Source organism: Ammospiza nelsoni, chromosome 9, assembly GCF_027579445.1.
Source record: "Ammospiza nelsoni isolate bAmmNel1 chromosome 9, bAmmNel1.pri, whole genome shotgun sequence".
Taxonomy (NCBI): domain Eukaryota; kingdom Metazoa; phylum Chordata; class Aves; order Passeriformes; family Passerellidae; genus Ammospiza; species Ammospiza nelsoni.
Genome location: NC_080641.1, coordinates 30,333,504 through 30,351,595, shown reverse-complemented (window position 1 = coordinate 30,351,595; position 18,092 = coordinate 30,333,504). Strand labels below are relative to the sequence as shown.

The window sequence follows — 18,092 nt, the reverse complement described above, 5'->3', positions numbered from 1 at the left end:
ACCAGCAGTTGTTACAAGAGGACAGCTCACGTTGCCACAAAAAGTAAAATGTGTGTAGTTGTTGAATGGCATAAACTCCAGACTAACAGTGTTTATTTTTTATCTTTCAGAGTACTCAAGGACCGAATTCTGTAGCAGATTTTTCTGCAATTAAGGAACTTGATACATTAAACAATGAAATTGTGGACCTGCAGAGGTATGTAAGGGAGGAATAGCCAGGGTTGCCTTGGATTCAGCTGTGCTGTTTACTGTGTTTTAAACAACAATTGAGTGCAGAAGAGAAAAGCAGGTGGTAGTGCTGTGCTGAGTAAAGGGTCAGCATGTGTGTGGTACTGTGTGACACTGCTGCTCTCTGTTCACTCCCATGAGTGCCCTCAGTGACAGCAGGACTGGGAAGGGTCTGTCCCTTGTGCCCTCAGGTTGTGTTTCACAGAGCTGTGGGTCAGCAACCTGACATGGGAATATTCTCCATTGTTCATCTTTATTGGCAGATGTGAGTGGAGCAAATCTTTAGGATGCTGGAACCGTGTATAAATGTTCTTTTATTTGTAGAGGGCATTCCAAGGACTTGTTTTTGGTGGCAGTAAGGAAGTGAGATGGAAAAGATCAGTAAGAATGCAGGATAGGGAGTGGGAAGATGACTGTGCATGGACCTCTGCTAGGGTTTTGATGGGGGTACAGATGGGGATGCTGCTCTTGTGTAATAAAATAAACTGCTGGACTGAGAAAAATTGTTTCGATGTCTGCAGACTCTTGGATTCCATTAATTGTTTCTAAGGTAATTAAGATGACTTCAAGTGACTAAGAAAATCAAATTCATATATTTTCTATAGTCTTGGTAATGCTCTTGAGACAGCAAGTATTTTTCTTCAGTGTTTTTCTTGTTACTATCATAAATCCACTGAAAATTCTATTAAGAACAGTAAATTTTCTTATTTTTTAAGTGCGGGTGCTTTGTCATGATGAAATCTGCCTCTCTAATTCATGTCACTTGTGGGAATGATTTAACTTGGCAGTGTGTCAGAGCACAATCTGTTTCCTAAATGCATAAATATTTTTTCATTTCACTTGCTTATTCTCTCTTATTACTCCCACTGCCTCCTTGCTTCTCTCTTCCCTGCCTCCACTGTTCTTCAGGTTATATTAATTCCATTTTTGGACACTCACATTTATTAACCTGAAATAGGATTTGCAACTGTGTGTATTTACTGTTGGTATTTTAGAAGGAAATAAATTGTTGGCTGACATAGACTTTTAGATGAAGTTGGTTTTCTGTAGGAGGGCTTGCAGCCTAACATGCAAGCCAGACTGTTTGTGTCTGGTTTTCTTTTCTTACTGTGAGGTATGAAGGAACCTGAAAAAGTCACTACTTCCATTCCTTGAGGGGCAAATATACATTGACAATTATTTTAAATTTAATGATACTTGATTGTTGAAGATAGGGTAGAGGCAACTCTTAGTGTGTATTTGTTTTTAGAAAGGGGAAATTTACTTTGATATGATTCAGAGGTTCAGAACAGATGGGATTAACAATGTGCTTCAATCTTTGGTGAATTCACATTTCTATTACAACTGGTGGAGTACACTTCCAGACTTGATAGTTGTCATATAAAAATGTAATTTAAACTGAAGTTCTTTTTGTTCATTATTAAGTAAGGTAGATTGTTCAGCTGTTGGACTCAATATATAAGAAATCCAGTCTCTGATTCCATTGAGAAGTGTCCAAGAGCTGCATTTTTGAGACGCAGTAATAAAATTTGAATCTATTTTTGAAGTGCACTTCAAAAAAAAACACAAAAAAAAAAAAGGGCAGGAGAGGAAATGGCCAAAAGAATGACAGTGTGTGCAGAACAGCTTTTGGAGACACTGAGCAAAGAATACAGAGGTGGTGTCTTTGTGGCTCAACAGTTTGTGTGGGAAAGAGGTCTGGTGGCCAATAGCTTTGTTAATGTTAATTTGATAAACACAGTGTAAGGAAGGTGGAGGTTGAGGGTCAGATGAAGAATAAAATGCAGAACACTTCTTAGGGAGGACAATACCCCTCTGGTGGGGGAATGATTTGCCTCTGGACATTGTGGAACCTGCAGCATTTTGAGCCTGTTAGCACTGCTGTCTCTAAATTCTGTTTCAGTGGCACTGTATTTTTAGAAAGCTGCTTGAAGCTTTTCTTGATCAACATGGTGGGAGGCTGGACCATTCTTTTTCAAGCCATAAAACCTTTTTCTTTCCCAACAAACCCAGCTTTGTTTTCTTGCTTTCAAAGTTAGTGATGGCCCACAAATTCATGGAATTTCTTCAAGCTTTACTGACACTCCATTCCTCTCTAAGCAGAGGAGTGGCTGAGCTTAACTTGGGATATCTCACCAGAGATGTCATCCTTCACATATGCTGGATAGCAGCATTTAAATTGTCTTGAAGTATAAATCAGGTTAAAAGGACCATAAAGCTGGTGAGTTGGTCTCTCAACAGCAATGAAAGAGCAAAACATCCCCCAGAAAAACAGGACAATCTCTCCCTGCCATACACTTGCATCAAACTTTTGTTTCAAATTTCAGAGATCTACATCACCTTAGCTAAAAACTTTAATGTAGGATAGATAATTTCTTCTCAGCCTCTGGTTTGGAAGAAACTGAGCTGTTGCAACAGAAGAGGTTGTGAGTAACAAGTGTTAGAAGAAACAAGGCAAACCCTTGGCATTTTTTCCAGCATTTCCAAACTGAAGTATTACTACATTAGGAATTCCCACAACTACAGATGTATGTGAAAATAAGAAATATTGGGCAGCTATGAGTGTAGATAATACTACCAGCTCTGTGAGTAGTCATCATCTTATTATGGGAAAGAACTATGATTTTTTTGCTTTTGTATCTAAGGTGATTCAGCCTGGCATGGGTTGAACGTTTGGCTTGAACACCTCTGCTGACACAGGGACTTTGCATTCTCAGCTATGACAGATATTTGCAGTGTGCTGGCTCCTATTTATAAATGACTCCATTCACAAATTAGTATTAAATTTAGGGTTTTGGTAAATCATGAAGCATCTGGATGGGAGAAACCATCAATTACTCATTGCTTTTAATTTATTTGATATGAGGTTCTCCCAACCTGACTGCTATTAAAATGCATAGGGAAATTGTATTGCTTTCAAAAATTGGCTTGAATTGCTTACAAGTGTCCTTTGTTGGCAAGACCACAGTTCTTTTGGAGTTGCTTTTTGGATGTAGTAAGGGACTTGATGATCCAGGAAATCTGTCATATCCAACAAATCAATTTTGTTCCTTGTTTTTGGTTCTTTCAGTTGCTGAACATTCCTAAAGGGGCATAGCAGTTAGTTTGTAAAAGAAATGAAGGTATTCAGAAGAATTAATGAATTAAGTAGTTCTGTGTTGTCTTTTCTTTGAAACAAAGAGGCATTTCTGGGGGGAGGATGGGATGTGTTATGTGCAGACTATATGCACTCAGATTGTTTTCCTTTGCCTGAGACTGCTGCCTAAGCTTTTCTTGTTCTGCCTGACAATACTTCTTTCACTTGATTCTTTCCAATTCGTTGTTTGTGCTCTGATTTGGATCATGGAAGTGCCAGTGGGTGGGTGTTGTATCCTGTTGCTTGGTCCAGATTGCAAGGATTTAGGTACCTGGCTTGTGCTGTAATACAAAGGAAGTGATCTGCATCTCTGACAGTCTCAGGCACATCAGTGACAGTAATGTAGAAATGCTGTATATTAACCAAACACACCTGCTTGCAGTTCTATTTCTTGCTCATTTTTCCCACCCCAGCAGGAAAAATAACAAGTATTCATTTTTCTACTCTTTTTTATCATCAATCAGGAAGACAATATATGAATGTTGGCTGTGCTTGATGGGTGTTTGAGGGCTTGAAGGTATTTTTCAGCCTGATTTGTACATGGATCTGTAGAATTGCTTTATTGCAACCTTTGTTCATGGGAAGTTATGGAAGCCAAAGCAACAGAGTTTGTTTCAAGCCTGTGTTGCAATGCTTTAAATAGCTAAGTACAACTATGCTACAGATGCTGTTGAGCTAGAGGAGTGTGCTGTAGCTTTGATTGAAAAGGTAAAGATTTTTTTTTAGGATTTCCAGTTTCTTATGAATGGAAAGTGAGGAATTTTATGAATTTTATGAAAGTTCTTTTATTAATTTTGTGGAAGTGTGATCCTTTATTTTGAAGGATCGCACTTAACAGAATAAATAGCCTTGAGCTTCAAAGTTCCTCTTCCCACATCTTTCCTTTTCCTTCCATTTAAATTTCCCCTTTGGGCATAATCAGGAAGTTCCTCTTTAATCAGATAATGAGAAAAATAATAGCAGAGTATAAGCTATAGTAATTACTTGTCAGAGCAAATACTCATTTAAGATCCAATATCTGGGTTCTTTGTATTTTCCACTGTGTGTGGTTTAGCAGTAATGTAAAACTTTCTCAGCTTGAGTAAAGAGCTTAGAGTAGGCCTGCTTTACTTCAACACAGAAATGCTTTCTTCTGTATTAAATTAAACTAATAAATAGTTTTAGATCGATTAACAATCTGTTGCAATTAAAATATGAAGTTTTGTAATGTCAGTTTATACCAGTAATACAATCTAATAGCTTTTCACTATGGTGTTTCATTTAGAAATGTTAGGTTTATTGTTCATATTCTAACTTCAGTGTGTGTGTTGGTTTATTAACAAAATCCTTATGAAAGCAAATATCTACAGAAGATTGTGTAAAAACTGTAATGCTTAATGTTTTCCTGCATCTATGGAAGGAGAAAAGATTCCATATGCTGTCTAGAGAGAAACACTCATGATTTTTTAATAACAGTAACACGTCTCAGTTGTATGGGTTTGTTCCCTTTCTTAAAGCTATTGTTGTGTCTGACTGATGAGAATTTATTGATGATAATTCCCCTGTCATCAGCAGTCACTTAAACTTGAATAATGTCTGTAGAGGCAGCCTTGACATGACACAGCAGATCACTCTGTGTGGAGTGTCTGAGCAGATCGTGATTCCAGCAAGCCAAGCCAACCTCCCTGCTCCTGCCTGAGCCTCCCAACAGACAAATCCAAAATCTGACAGGCCAAGGGCATCCATGGGCTCTGCTGGCCTGTGGCAGTGTTCCCTGGCTGCTGGGAGCACAGGCATGGCTGTGTTTGCAGGGGTTAATAGATGGAATCTGATGCAATCCCTCCCACTTTTCCTAGCAGTTTTCATTAGACAAGTGCTCCATAGCAACAGTGAGATCACTGGAGACAGTATTTCATTGATTTCTGCCGCCCGCCCCCTTCCATTTTTGAGCCATTCTTATCACTGGAGTGCAGTTGGTGGAAAGACAGGGGGGTTTATGCAGAACACTTCTGTGGGCTTCTGTCTTGTAAATCATTTGGAAAGCAGAAATCCCTCACATCTTTTTTGTTTCATGTTTCACTATGTATTTAAAGAGAGATACAGGCTTAGGGGGCTGGATAACGGTACCTGCTGTAGCTGATGTTCTTAAGTATTCTTGCATTGTTTGCTGGTCTTCCAGGGAAAAGAATAATGTAGAGCAAGATCTGAAGGAGAAAGAAGATGCCATCAAACAGAGGACAAGTGAGGTCCAGGTAAATAAACCACCAAATTTTTGTTCAGACATCTGATATTGCACCATGTGCTGTTTTAATGACAGTGAGATTACTAAGTCTTTAGATCACGCCACTTATCCAGTAAAAATAAGAAAAATTGGTAGCTAAGAAAAATAATGTACTTTGAAGTGTATTTTCTATATAATTTTGGGTTTGTGTGGGTGTGTATATTTATATAAATGTGCTAGCTCCTATAGGATATATGGCATGCATGGAGTTTAAAATGAAAAATATTACAAATACCAGATTTTTCTTTCCTTTTTTTTTTTAAGCAAGATTATCTACTGTGTAATTAAAACTAAAGAGGACACTGTAGCAGTGTAAATTAATTAATAAACTTAAATGGCTGAATTAAAAGGGCTTGTGTATCGGGCTGCTTCTTAAGAGGCACAGTAATTACCAGCTAGGGAGAAATGTTGCCTTAAATTAATTTTGCCTAATATTAGTTAATTTTCTAAAGAATCTGTTGATTTTTATTTGAAAGGATGATATTGAATTTCTTGAATATCTGAAAATCTAAATTTGCAAGTGTCTTGCAGATGTTAAAATTATGCAGTCAGCATCAGTGTTTAGAGTGCTGACAGACAAGCCAAGCTCTGAATTAAATATTGCAAAGCAATATTTCAGTTAAATTCTCAGTGGCTGTTTAAAAACAAAATCTTCAATGTGATATCTGACCATTTATATTTATTTCTAAATTTATTTTAAGAATCTATCATTTTCCATAATCTTTACTCAAGAGCAAATAATGCATGATTTCAGCATTTCAATTTCGGTGGGGCTGTAAAGGAGCTAATGTGTTACAAGAGTTGTGAATTTTGTGCAGGGTTATTTAATATCCTTGGAGTGTGGATGATAATTACCAGTGTGACCTTTGAGGAGATGATCAGATGCTGGCCTGTTGGTCGTGCTGGCAGCAGCTCCAGCAGCTGCAGGAATGCGTGTGGAAGTTGCCCATGCCTGAGCTCCACGGTCATTCCCCTCCCCACCCTGCAGATTTCCCTTTCCCACTGTTCTCACAATTCTCAGGGCTATTCCTGGCTTTGCACACAGGATTATTTTGTTGGTGTCTTCTGGGATCTGTGTTGGCTCATGTGAGGGTTGAGTTTTCTGGTGCCTTTGCACAAAAGGTTTGTAAGCTTGATAAAAACCTTACCTTGAATGTTCTGGTGTCATCCATGTGTGTTTGACAGGCAGCAGCATCACAGAATCCCCTGAGTCTCTGCATCCTGAGCAGTGCTGCTGGGAGCAGCTGTCTCAGGTCTTTGACCTGTTAGTGGTCACACAGGCTATTTCTAAATATGGTTACAGAGTTCTGTCAGTCTGCACAGAAGGAGCAATCTATTATGGGCTTGTCAGAAAAAGGAGAAACCTCCAGGATCAAACAGGAAATGGCTGCAGCATTTATTTAATCTGCTGGCCCTTTATCTTTTCTTATTCCTGGCTGGTGAAGGACCTGCATGTTTCAACAAACTTTCTAGAACTCCAGAGAATAATAGAAGAGATTAAGGATATCTTTGCCTCATGCATTTTTCTCCTGGTTTTATTCTAATGAGGACATTTCTAAAGATGGTCTAACAAAGAGCCAGTTTGCTCTAACCTGCCTCCTTGTTTCAAGCTGGTTTTGTGGCATGACACTTCAGGGTTTCTGATACCAGAATTCCTTCCACAGATCTGTTTGTAATCTCAAATATAGCCATGGTCAGTGATCAATCAAGCTGATTTGTATAGCTGAAGGGAAAGAATGACAGTTTTTTCTTCTAAACTGTGTAAATAGGTACTAAAAAGCAAAGGCGGAAAAAGAGTTGTAAGGAAGATGTAGCATATAGATGGGGTTTAATGTGCTTGTTAAAATATCAGCTCTTCAGTAGCAGAGACTAAAGGGTCTTTTCCTCAAAGTCACATGCACTGAGTATCCCTCAGAATTGGATTTTCTTTTTCTCTATTGCAGTGCACCAATGCCATTAGAAAATCAGTGAAGTTCTACTTTTCTGTCCTCTTGCAGGCTTGATATTTTCTAGCACATGAATTGTGTTGGGAAGGACAGACTGGCAAGCTATTAAATCCATTGTCCATGGAAATATGGATTCCTAAACTTTCCTTATCCTACACTTTATTGGCATAAAGAGTTACAATGATCAGAAATCTAATACAAGGATTATTGTTACCATCAAAATGTCACTTTGTAACACCTCAAGTATCTTAGGGGTTTTCATTTAAAATCTCATTCAGTGCTTGATCATTAAGATGCTGCTTCCATGCTGAAGGGTGTTCTTTGAAATTGAAGCTTAATTGGAGCCTGGTTTAATTCATGAAGAGGCATCTTTGAGTATGATAGCCAGTTTTGTGTGTTGTATCTACTGCAGCCTTTAATGCTGGAGAGGTTAGGTGCATGTGTGAACAAAAACTACCACAGGTTTTGGGTTTGGTTGGGTTTTTTTCCTTCTTTTCTCTTCTGGCAGCCATCAAGCTTAGTTAGGTCTCTTCAGTGCTTCTCTACTGCTGTGCCTAGGACAGACAAAAGTGGAGATGATCTATATTTAGCTTGTGTGGATGTGAATTCTTGCTTCCTCTAGGAGAAAGGAGGCTGAAGTCTCTTTAAGCTGTTACTTTTTTCCTCCACTGCTTCTGTTAACTGTCAGCTGATCCTTGCTTTTCAAAGCCATGTGAAAATGAATGGATCAAGAGTGTCCCAATTATCCAAGTCAGTAGCTGCTCTGAGAGCTTTTTGTGTGCACACTGGTTTTTCTCTCTTGGGTTAGAAATAACCAGTATTTTTCCTAGTCTGACTGCTGTATACTGACACACTCTTCACTGAAATTCAGATTTGATTTGGGGGAGTTTTGTGGGGGGCTTTTTGTGGTTTGATTTGGGAGTTTTTTTGCATGGTTTTGTGGTTGATTTTTGAGGTAAAACCATCTGTGATATATCTCTGGGTAGCCCCCCAGTTGTCTTGAGGTTACCTAATTCCCCAGCATCTGACTGCTGCATCATATGCCTTTCTATTCCTATCTGGCTTTTTGTCCTCCTTATGTGGAGGTGTTAGCACACAACACATGGATAAACTGTCTCCCTCACCAAAAAGAACCCAAACAAAACACCCCTAGAAAAGGAGAGCAGGATTGTAGCTTAGAGCAGCACACAAATGTATGATCTAATCAAAATTTCATGTCTGCTTGCTTTCTTATCCTCCCTAATTTTTTTTCCTCTCTGTTCATTTTTTACTGTTGTTGATGATTCTTCCTGAAATTGCTGTATTTTCTCAGAAAGGCTGCAATCTTCTCTTTTCATCTAATACTTCTCCTTTTGGATTAATCCTTTTTGATCTCCCTGTATTATCTCTTCCTCCTGACTTTGACGATTCTTTCTTCTTCCTAAATTCTTTCCTTGACATGTTTTTCAGTGTTGTCTCTGCAGCTTGTTGAGGTATAACCATTCCTGTTGCTCAGAAATTAAGTAATTATTTTATGATGCTACTTAAAACACGAGACACATACTTGCTGCTCTTTCATAAATCAAAAGATTCCGTATTGTTGTGTGTGAAATCTGCATTTTTTACCTATAGTGGTGCACAGAAAATAAGTTTTTGGCTGATCCTTGCAAAATTGTGAGCAGGAATGCCCTAGGAGGCAGTGCATTTGGGTTAATGGTCTTTCACCATGCTCCAAAAAGCAGTTCCTATTTTTGGCCTTGTGTTTTTGAAGGGGGAAAGAGCAGAATAAAGGATTTCTGTCATGACAAAATCCCAGAATGTTTTGGGTTGGAAGGAGCCTCAAAGCCCATCTTATTCCAGCCCCCTGCCATGGGCAGGGTCACCTTCCACTGTCCCAGGTTGCTCCAAGCCCCACCCAGCCTGGCCTTGGACACTTCCAGAGATGGAGCAGGCACAGCTTCTCTGGGAACCTGTGCCAGGGTCTGCCCATCCTCACACCAAAGGATTGCTTGCTGATGTCCCATCTAAACCTGCCCTCTGCCAGTGTCCTGTGACTCCATGTCCTGATAAAAAGTCCATTTCCAACTTTCTTGCGAGCTCCTTTTCATTCCTGGAAGGGCTTTAAGATCTCCCTGGAGCCTTCACTTCTCCAGGGTGAACAACCCCAGAAGTGCTCCTGCCCTCTCACCATTTTCATGGACCCTCTGGGCTCACTCCAACAGGTCCATGTTCTTAATAAGAAACTCAGTAAAACACAGTGCTAAAGCACAGGGCAGAGACACTGTAGCAACCTGAATAAAGACAACTTTGAAATTCAGAATGAAAACGTGACCTCTGTGTGAGGGATACAGTTCATATGTATGATCTCAACACTTCAGTGAGATTTGTTTTACTGAAGAAAAGCAAAGGCAAACAAGCTGATTATTTTTATGTCATTGAATTAGAATCTCAGAGTACTTGCTTGTCTGGTATCCATGCAGGCTTCTGGAAGATAATTTGTTGATTCCTTGAAATCCGGGTTAGCACTGCAGTTTGTGCTGTGGAATTCAGTGGTTAAAGGGAGAGAGGGAACAAATGTCAAGCTGTGTGTTTTATTTCAGGATCTCCAGGATGAAGTAAAGAGGGAGAGCAGTAATCTGCAGAAGCTGCAAGCTCAGAAACAGGAAGCACAGGAAACCCTTAATGATCTTGATGAGCAGAAGGCCAAGTTGGAAGAACAACTTAATGACATCAGGCAGAAGTGTGCAGAGGAGGCCCATTTGGTAAGGTCTGGTGGCCAGTGCCCTGGGGAAGCATAAATGCCTTGTCTTGAAGAACTCAGCCTTGCAGAGTTCCAGTTGTTGGGGCAGGAAAAAAGCTTTAATGAATAAATAGCCTGAGTGTCAAGGTTTTGTGACCAACAGAGCATAGGAAATACATCACTTGCTTCAGTGTTCCTAATTTGGTGTCAGTTTGTCAACAAACATATTGAGATCTACTTGTACACAAATAAGGTTTAAAGCAGAAATATCTGTGTTGGTCAGAAGAACAGCTAGAATACTCTGTTCTCATTGAGACCAATACAGAGTTAACTGTTTATTCAGGTATTATCTATAACCTCTGCAATAGCTATGAGATTTTTTTTACTTTTTCTGGTCATAAATAATAGTATTTGGATGTGTGGGTTTTTGGTTGTGGGTTTTGGGGTTGTTTTTTTTGACTTGAAATACTGTTCATGCTTTAGATTGCCATGCTGAAGGCTGAAATAACAAGCCAGGAATCAAAGATTTCAGCCTATGAAGATGAACTGACCAAAGCCCAAGAGGAGCTGAGTCGCCTGCAGCAAGAAACTGCAGAGCTTGAGCATTGCATAGAGTCTGGGAAAGCACAGCTGGGACCTCTTCAGCAACATCTGCAGGATTCACAACAGGAAATCAATTCAGTAAGGCAGTGTGAAAGACCCACCCCCCAAAAATATTTTGAGCTGGAAACCTTTAGTGTGGTTTGCCTTAAGGGGAAGGCGTTGTTTCCTTTTTTCTTCACTGTTTGCTCTTGTCTTTAGTTACTTACACATGTGTTCTGTGCTAGTAGTTGTTAGGATTTTTAGAGGCTGACTTAAGTCACTCAAAATACTTCATGGTCTTTTATTAATCAAAGGGATTAATTTATTATAGTCCATAAATAATTTGTCATAATGTAGTGAATGAAAAATGGATGATGCAGACTTAAATTCTCTGTGTCCAGTAGTTATTGAAGTTTTCATCCTCCATGATCTGGGGCATGCCCTCACTATTCTTTAATTGATGTGATGTCAGTATAAAATTACTGATAGCATTTACTTAGTGCATTTTTGAGGTGGGAAAGTGAGGTGGATAGAAGAAGAAATTGGATTGAGATGAGACCCTGAGAGGGAGAGATCCCTGTGCTTTGAAGTGGCTGCTGTTGCATGAGCACTTTCAGTTCCTCTCTGTAATCAGGGATTTGTTAGAACTTTGGTGATGCCTGAGCTTGCACACCCTTTCCTCATGGTTCCCCTTCCCTGTTGCCAGCTGTGTTATGTATTAGCCACTCACACTGGTACCAGGTTGAAAACAAAAGGCAAAGCCTCCCTTTGAAACCCTAGAAATGGCTGACCTCAGGGTTGGTCATTTCACACAATTCACATCTGTAACTTGCTAACGAGTCTTACAACATCCATAATTTTGAAATACGGCTTTTAGTTTAGAAGCTGAGAAGTAAACAAATGGATTTTTTCATCATTCCATCACAGGTGGAGAGAAGGTTATACCACTACAGTGTTTTTATATGGCAAGGAGTGCTTGCCATGAACAGATTTGAGACTGATAATATAAGTGGTTATGCTTGACTGTACTATAGACATTATTTTACTAGGTTTTATAACAGTACTTCTGACTTTATTGCTCTTGACTCCTAAATAAGGAACAGTAGGTGCTTTGGTGCTTTAGGCAAGATTTTCTAATGGCTGGTGAGAGGTCACTTAACTTGAAAGGCACCTGGTGGTGTCTTTGCTGACACCCCAATAACTCTATTAGGTCACTGACCTAGCAGGGTTCAATGGGATTTAGGCACCCAAATATCTGGACTAGGTTTATTCTTCTGCATAACCTGCCAGATCCAGTAATTGCTTCATAAGTGGCAGGTTGGTTGTAAATGTTTGCTGTAAGGCACTGCATTAATCATATTGCTGAAATAATAACAGATGAATGTAAGTGTCTGCTTAGGAAGATAGACTTGGCTTTTGTAGACTTCAGAAGTCATGTGGGAGATGATAATGAAATCATAATGTTCCTTCTTGGAAAATGAGAGTTCTGATAAAGCCTTTTTTATTTTGAGTTTAAGGAAATTGCAAATACATAATCTAGGAAAAAAACCCAAACCACACACACAGACACACAAACCCCAGTCCAAAATAAAAATAAGAAAAAAAAAAGAAACCAAAACTCCCCAGCAAAACTAAACAAACAAAAAAACCCTGAAACCTTTGCAACTTTGCTGATGAGTTTGAATAGCAACAAGCCTTGGTGTTGCCAGTGGCACAGTCTCTTCTTCCTTGGCAAAAGGTGTGTTCTTCAACCAGTCTGCACTTCTGCTAAATAAGTTTTCACTTATCTCTCAAATTTCACCCTTTGATTGACAGAATGGTTTTTATTATATTAGCTTTTGAAAATAAGATTTTCAGACATATATCACCCACCTTATATTTAGGAAATATGACATTTACTGGCCTCCATGTGCTGCCATACTGATGCTAATACGTTTATTTCTGTTTACAGGTGCAGACAAAGCTTCTTGAGCTGAAAGAACTGGAAAATAACCAATTTAGCTGGCACTCTCAGCCCCATAGTACACTTGTTAATGGAACTGTGGATCATTCTAGTCTTAGCAACAGCAGCAGTGAAACTGCAAACCTTAATGAGAATGCTGAGAGGGAAAGTGTAGCAGAAGAGGAACAAACAAACTGTGTGTCTCCAGTGAGTAGTGTTTTGCCTGCTTGATCACGATGCATTGCAGCTGTGAAGTTGGAATAAGTTAAGAATGTACCAAGATTGATGATGTTTTTAAACATTTGCACAACTGAAATTTCAGAGTGTTTTTCTGAGGTACTGTGTTTCCACATCTCTGAAAGTTCATAAGCAGAAAAGGAGGTAATTTTAGTTTGCCTACAAAGTAGCAGTAACATTTTTTTTCCTGTATTTATTTCCAAAGCAAAATATCATAAATTGAATAGCAGACTTAACATTAAAGGAGAGCAGCTGTCTCCATTTGCTGCAATGAGAGCAGAATAAGGAAAAGTATAGAAAATCTAAAACTGTCTTGCTTTAAATGTTTGTCCTTATGTCTCAGTAGATTCGTGATTTATTTTTTTTTAAACTTTTACAGGGTTTATGAAACACTAAAGTATGTGCTATAATAAGTATGAACCTCTTGAAATATGCTTTTGTATATTCTGTGATTTTATTTAAAACTTCAAATTTTATTGTGCAGTTTTACATTTACTTATTTATGGTGAATTGCTTTTACCCTTGTACAGATAAGGAATAGTCCTGAAACAGCAGTCTCTGTAGGAGAAGAGAAAGAGACCCCAGCTGCAACTGTTACCAAAAAAGTGAGTTTATTCAGGTTTGAGGGAGGAAAAAGTAGCCTAAAAAAGTCCTGGTTAAACTGTTTCAGGCTTGCATGATAGTCATACAACAATAGAGGAATAATTGTCACTTCCTACTGGTTTTATTTAGTGTGATGTCTTGAAAACATTTCATCTTGTGTAGCAGGCAGGTTGTTGAACAATATTTTGGATCTCCATTGATGAATTATATAGAATTCTGGCTGTCTCTGCCTTAAGCTTTAAGAAACCACTGAATGGTAACAGGAGGTGACATAAGTGTTTTCCATCCTTGCAAGTCTTTAAAATTTAATATGTTTCTCTCTGTCTGCATTGCCCAGGAAGATCCATTTGATGCTGAGTCTCATCCCTTGCCTGATCTAGTTTCTGAAGCCAGCTTAGAGTTCTTCCAGTCTGACCCTTTTGTTGGCAGTAAGTAAATATTTCTCTCCAAGTGCTTATTTGCAGAAACAGATCTTGTGTGAATGCATCAGACTCATCTTCACCTTGAGACTGCTCTTTATAGGATAAATCTGAGGATGTGTGGATGACAGGAGCCTGAAGCCAATAGCATTACAGAAATAGAAGTGATAGAAATGAGAATTCTGGGGTGTTTCTCCTTCCTTCAGCTGGACTTCCTCATGAGCTCTGAAAATGTCTCCTTTCCCTCATTGCTCCTCCTGAGGACTTCTCTTCCCCATCCCCTCCGTGCCTCTGCCCTGGTGGCATTTTGGCTGTAAAGGTGTGGGCAGGCTTGTGGTGTCACTGATCTGACTGACAGCCCCAGTGCACAAAGAGGTCAGCAGAGGGTTCTCTGGGCTCTGCTCTGGGGAGGGTGTGGGTGGTTCAGAATGAATGGCTGTGGCCTACTTCTGGGGAGTTTGGCTCTCAGAACAAGGTAATGTGGAGCTGCACCATCTGTTCATCTTGTGGAAGTGTTGGGCTTTATTTTAAGAACTTGCCATTGACGAATGATGTTGCTCTGCTCTTATTTTTTATGGGAGGAATGATCTGCCTATATGGAACCAATTGGGAAAGGGGAGTTGTTTTAAATTAACTGCTGAAGCAGATGTTTTCAGCCACATTAATATGATTTTACACCCTTTCAGATCAACATGGTCTGATCAATTTAGCTTGTATTGCATTGAAAGGAAAATAAACTAAATTTGTTTCAGATCACTTGGCTTCTGAAAGAATGTCAGTGCAGATTAAATATTTTATGAATAAATTAAACTAATTTAAAGCAGCTTGAATGTTTCTGTGTAGATACTGCTTGATTTTTGTTTATATTAAAGTCTTACAGCACATGACAAGGCCTTTCAGAAGAGAAAAGGTCTGTCTGTTAAGAACCAAACTTTTAGGCTTCGAGCACTCAGTATATTCAGGGGTAGGTACCTCCAGCTAAGAGACAGGGTATCTCTCAGATGAACATGAGAAAGTAGAAATGAGCTGGGATCATGCATCCAGTACTGAAGTGAGCACTTAGGAGCTGCCATCCACAGTGTGTGTGACAATTAAACAAACCTGGGACTCATCTCAGTAGCTGGCCTGGATTACTGCAGTGGTAATACTGCAGAATGTGGGGGTTTGTGGACAACAGCCAACGGAAATGCAGCTGATGGCTGATTCTCTGTGTGTTTCATGATGGTAATAAGCTCTTTAATGAATATTTGCTTTTCTTTTGAACAGGTGATCCCTTCAAAGATGACCCTTTTGGAAAAATTGGTAAGTAACTTTATAACTTATAATGTGTTTGTTTTTCTAAATGGTTCTTACTAGTGGGGAAAATTGTCACCACTTTCAGAGAAAAAAAGTAGGTGGAAATGCCACAAAAAGTCATGATATAATATATGTGACATTAGCACCTGGCCACTTGTGTAAAAGCTTCTCTCTTAAAAAGAGAAGTCCTTTGCCAGTGAATTTTGCTCTTGTTGGATGTTCCTTAGCTGGGATTTAAGTGTGTGAAGGTCCCAAACACTTGCTGCCTGTTTTATTTGCAAAGTAGTAGGATTGTGCTCTTTTAAAGGCTCTTAACATACCAACTTCCTTTAGAGTCAAGTATTGAACAGGTGGGAAGTCTCTGTTTAGATCAGCTGTATAGGCAATGTCATTGGATTTTTTGCTTTGTCCTGAGTGAAGTTACTGGTGGCAAAAAAGCCAAATAACCAGTGGGAAAGCAATAGTAAAATAGGGTTGAGCACCAAGTGCCAAATAAGAAACATCCATTGGGCTTGGGAAGTGCAGGAGAGGAGGGCAGGAGAGTCCTTAGGAGCATTAGGTTTTGTAAGATGCTTCATTTTTAGGGGCTTGGTTTTAGAACCTATTTGCTGAGATTATTCTGGAACTGCTGTTTCCATGATGTGCAGAAAACATTGCCTTGTCTGATGTTTTGAATCACAGAACACAAATTATTCACAGGCGAATTTCCTACTTCAAAGGTCCTCGGGCTTAAATGTGTCACTTTGCAGCAGTATGAAAAAAAGGTGATACATTGTTTAGTTTTTAAGATAACAGTTAAGTAAAGCAAGCAGAAATATTAGGGAGATGTTTACTTTTCAGATCCCTTTGGTGGTGATCCCTTCAAAGGCTCAGACCCTTTTGCAGCTGACTCTTTCTTCAAACAATCCTCCACCGACCCCTTTGTGACTGCTGGCACTGATCCATTTAGTTCTGCAGACAACAGTAATAATACCACAGTAAGTCTGGTGTCACACCTTTTACTGCTTTCTCTCTGTGATTTGGACAAAATTACCTGTTTTGTACATTTAGACATGCTGTAAAAAATTGATATTCAGAAATCATATAAAGGTTACCTCTGATCCCCCGGCTCTGTCTTGTCTTTTTGTGTCCTGTTTTCCAGAAGTAGTCACAGATGCAATAGAAGTAAAAATAAAAACATTTTTAAAATATTTAATTGTGGATCTTCATTGCTCCACAGCTAAGAGCATTTGACAGTAATGACTTAAGCTCTGTCATTATTTAACAATGACTTAAGCTCTGTTAAGCTTTATAGCTCTCCAACAACTCTATTAGTTGGTGGAACATAATAAATGGAAAGAAAGTCAGGATCAACCTCACCAGGTTATGCTCAGACACTTGATTTTTGCCTCCACATGCCATAAGATCAAGAACTATGTGCTGTATTTTATCTGAAATCTGATGTGGTATATGGGGTTTCCCCTCAGAAAAGTCAGATTTTTCTGTAAGTGTATGTTTAGGTTTTGGTGTGATTTGGTTTTTTTAAATAAGAATCACCAAAGGTCCCTTGTAATGTGGAGATGCCTACTGAATGTATCTCTTTCAGAAATCCTTCAGTCCAGCTTTTAGCTCACATTATAAATGAGCAGTGACTGAATACTCTTGAGCCTTTAATAAGGTAGAGTTGGACATAAAACTCTCTCTGGTATAGACTAGAACTTGTTGGATATGTAATATTTAAAGCTGATAGAGAAACAATTTAAGCAGCTGAAATTCTTCATGCATTAGCTTTGTCTCCATTCTTTTGCCATCTCCTTTCCTTTCAGTGCTGTTTCTGTTCATGGCTCACTTCCAGCTTTGTGTAAAACATAAAACATGCATAGACATATATAAAGCTCAGATACATGTGGATTAAGAAGCAAGTTAAGTGGCTGTAGAGTGTGCCTGGGATAGACCCACAGCAGCCAAGAGTGAGAAATCAATGCACCTGGCAGTGGTGGTGCTGCCCTTGCCCATGGTATGCACATTGTGCAGATCTCAAGGTCCTGTTACACACCACAGGAAAAAGAAAATTAGATTTCTACAGTTTGTATTACTCAGCACACTATCCTTTTCAAAGTCTTGATGTTCTAATCAGCTCTTGGTCTTATTACAGTCCTAAGGAACAAAAAACCAGGGAGGTCAGAGCTGTGGTGTGGGATTAGCAGTGGATTCTTGAGATCTGTACTTCAGAACTGAAGTTATGCATTCATCCTAAATGCTTTCCCACACCTCTCTGGAGTGCTGAAATCTTAGATCTCCTTGAAGATGGCTCTGGTAGCAGAAATCTGAGACCAAAATGAGCAGTAGATATTGTTGACTGTTGCATTAGCTGTTACCAAGTATGTTGCACATATTGTACCTTGTTTCTATCCTTTCAAAGTATTAATCAAAACAGAGAGGAAGAGTTTCTGTTAATAGGCTTGTTTACTGGTGCTGATAAAAGCTATTTTCAGAATGTGTTATCTTACAACTTCTAAACTAAAATAAATGGTGACTGTATTCTTAGATTGAAGAATCTTTTAAGCTGAAAACAAATTTCCCTCCAAAGGAATTTTTTATTTTAGACAGAGATATCAAAGAAGAATGACCCTTTTGCTCCTGGTGGAACCACTGTCACTACATCAAATGATCTAGGTAAAAGTAGATTGTACATATCAAAGCTTGGGTTTTATTTGTGCTTTTGCTTGCTTTTGTTTCTAGTCT

The 18,092-nt window shown here is 39.0% G+C and overlaps 1 protein-coding gene across 5 annotated transcripts in view; it reads left to right on the top strand.

Moving 5' to 3' along the window:
• The window catches only part of EPS15 (epidermal growth factor receptor pathway substrate 15), a 68,294-nt gene that overhangs the window by 41,719 nt on the left and 8,483 nt on the right, over positions 1-18,092 (top strand). For all 5 annotated transcript variants that reach the window (XM_059477934.1, XM_059477938.1, XM_059477933.1 and 2 more), the window contains 10 exons: positions 111-196; positions 5,523-5,595; positions 10,150-10,311; positions 10,773-10,970; positions 12,823-13,020; positions 13,581-13,655; positions 13,991-14,081; positions 15,339-15,374; positions 16,209-16,345; positions 17,954-18,023. In XM_059477934.1, coding sequence (XP_059333917.1) covers positions 111-196; positions 5,523-5,595; positions 10,150-10,311; positions 10,773-10,970; positions 12,823-13,020; positions 13,581-13,655; positions 13,991-14,081; positions 15,339-15,374; positions 16,209-16,345; positions 17,954-18,023 — 1,126 coding nt within the window. The remainder of the gene's footprint in view (positions 1-110; positions 197-5,522; positions 5,596-10,149; positions 10,312-10,772; positions 10,971-12,822; positions 13,021-13,580; positions 13,656-13,990; positions 14,082-15,338; positions 15,375-16,208; positions 16,346-17,953; positions 18,024-18,092) is intronic.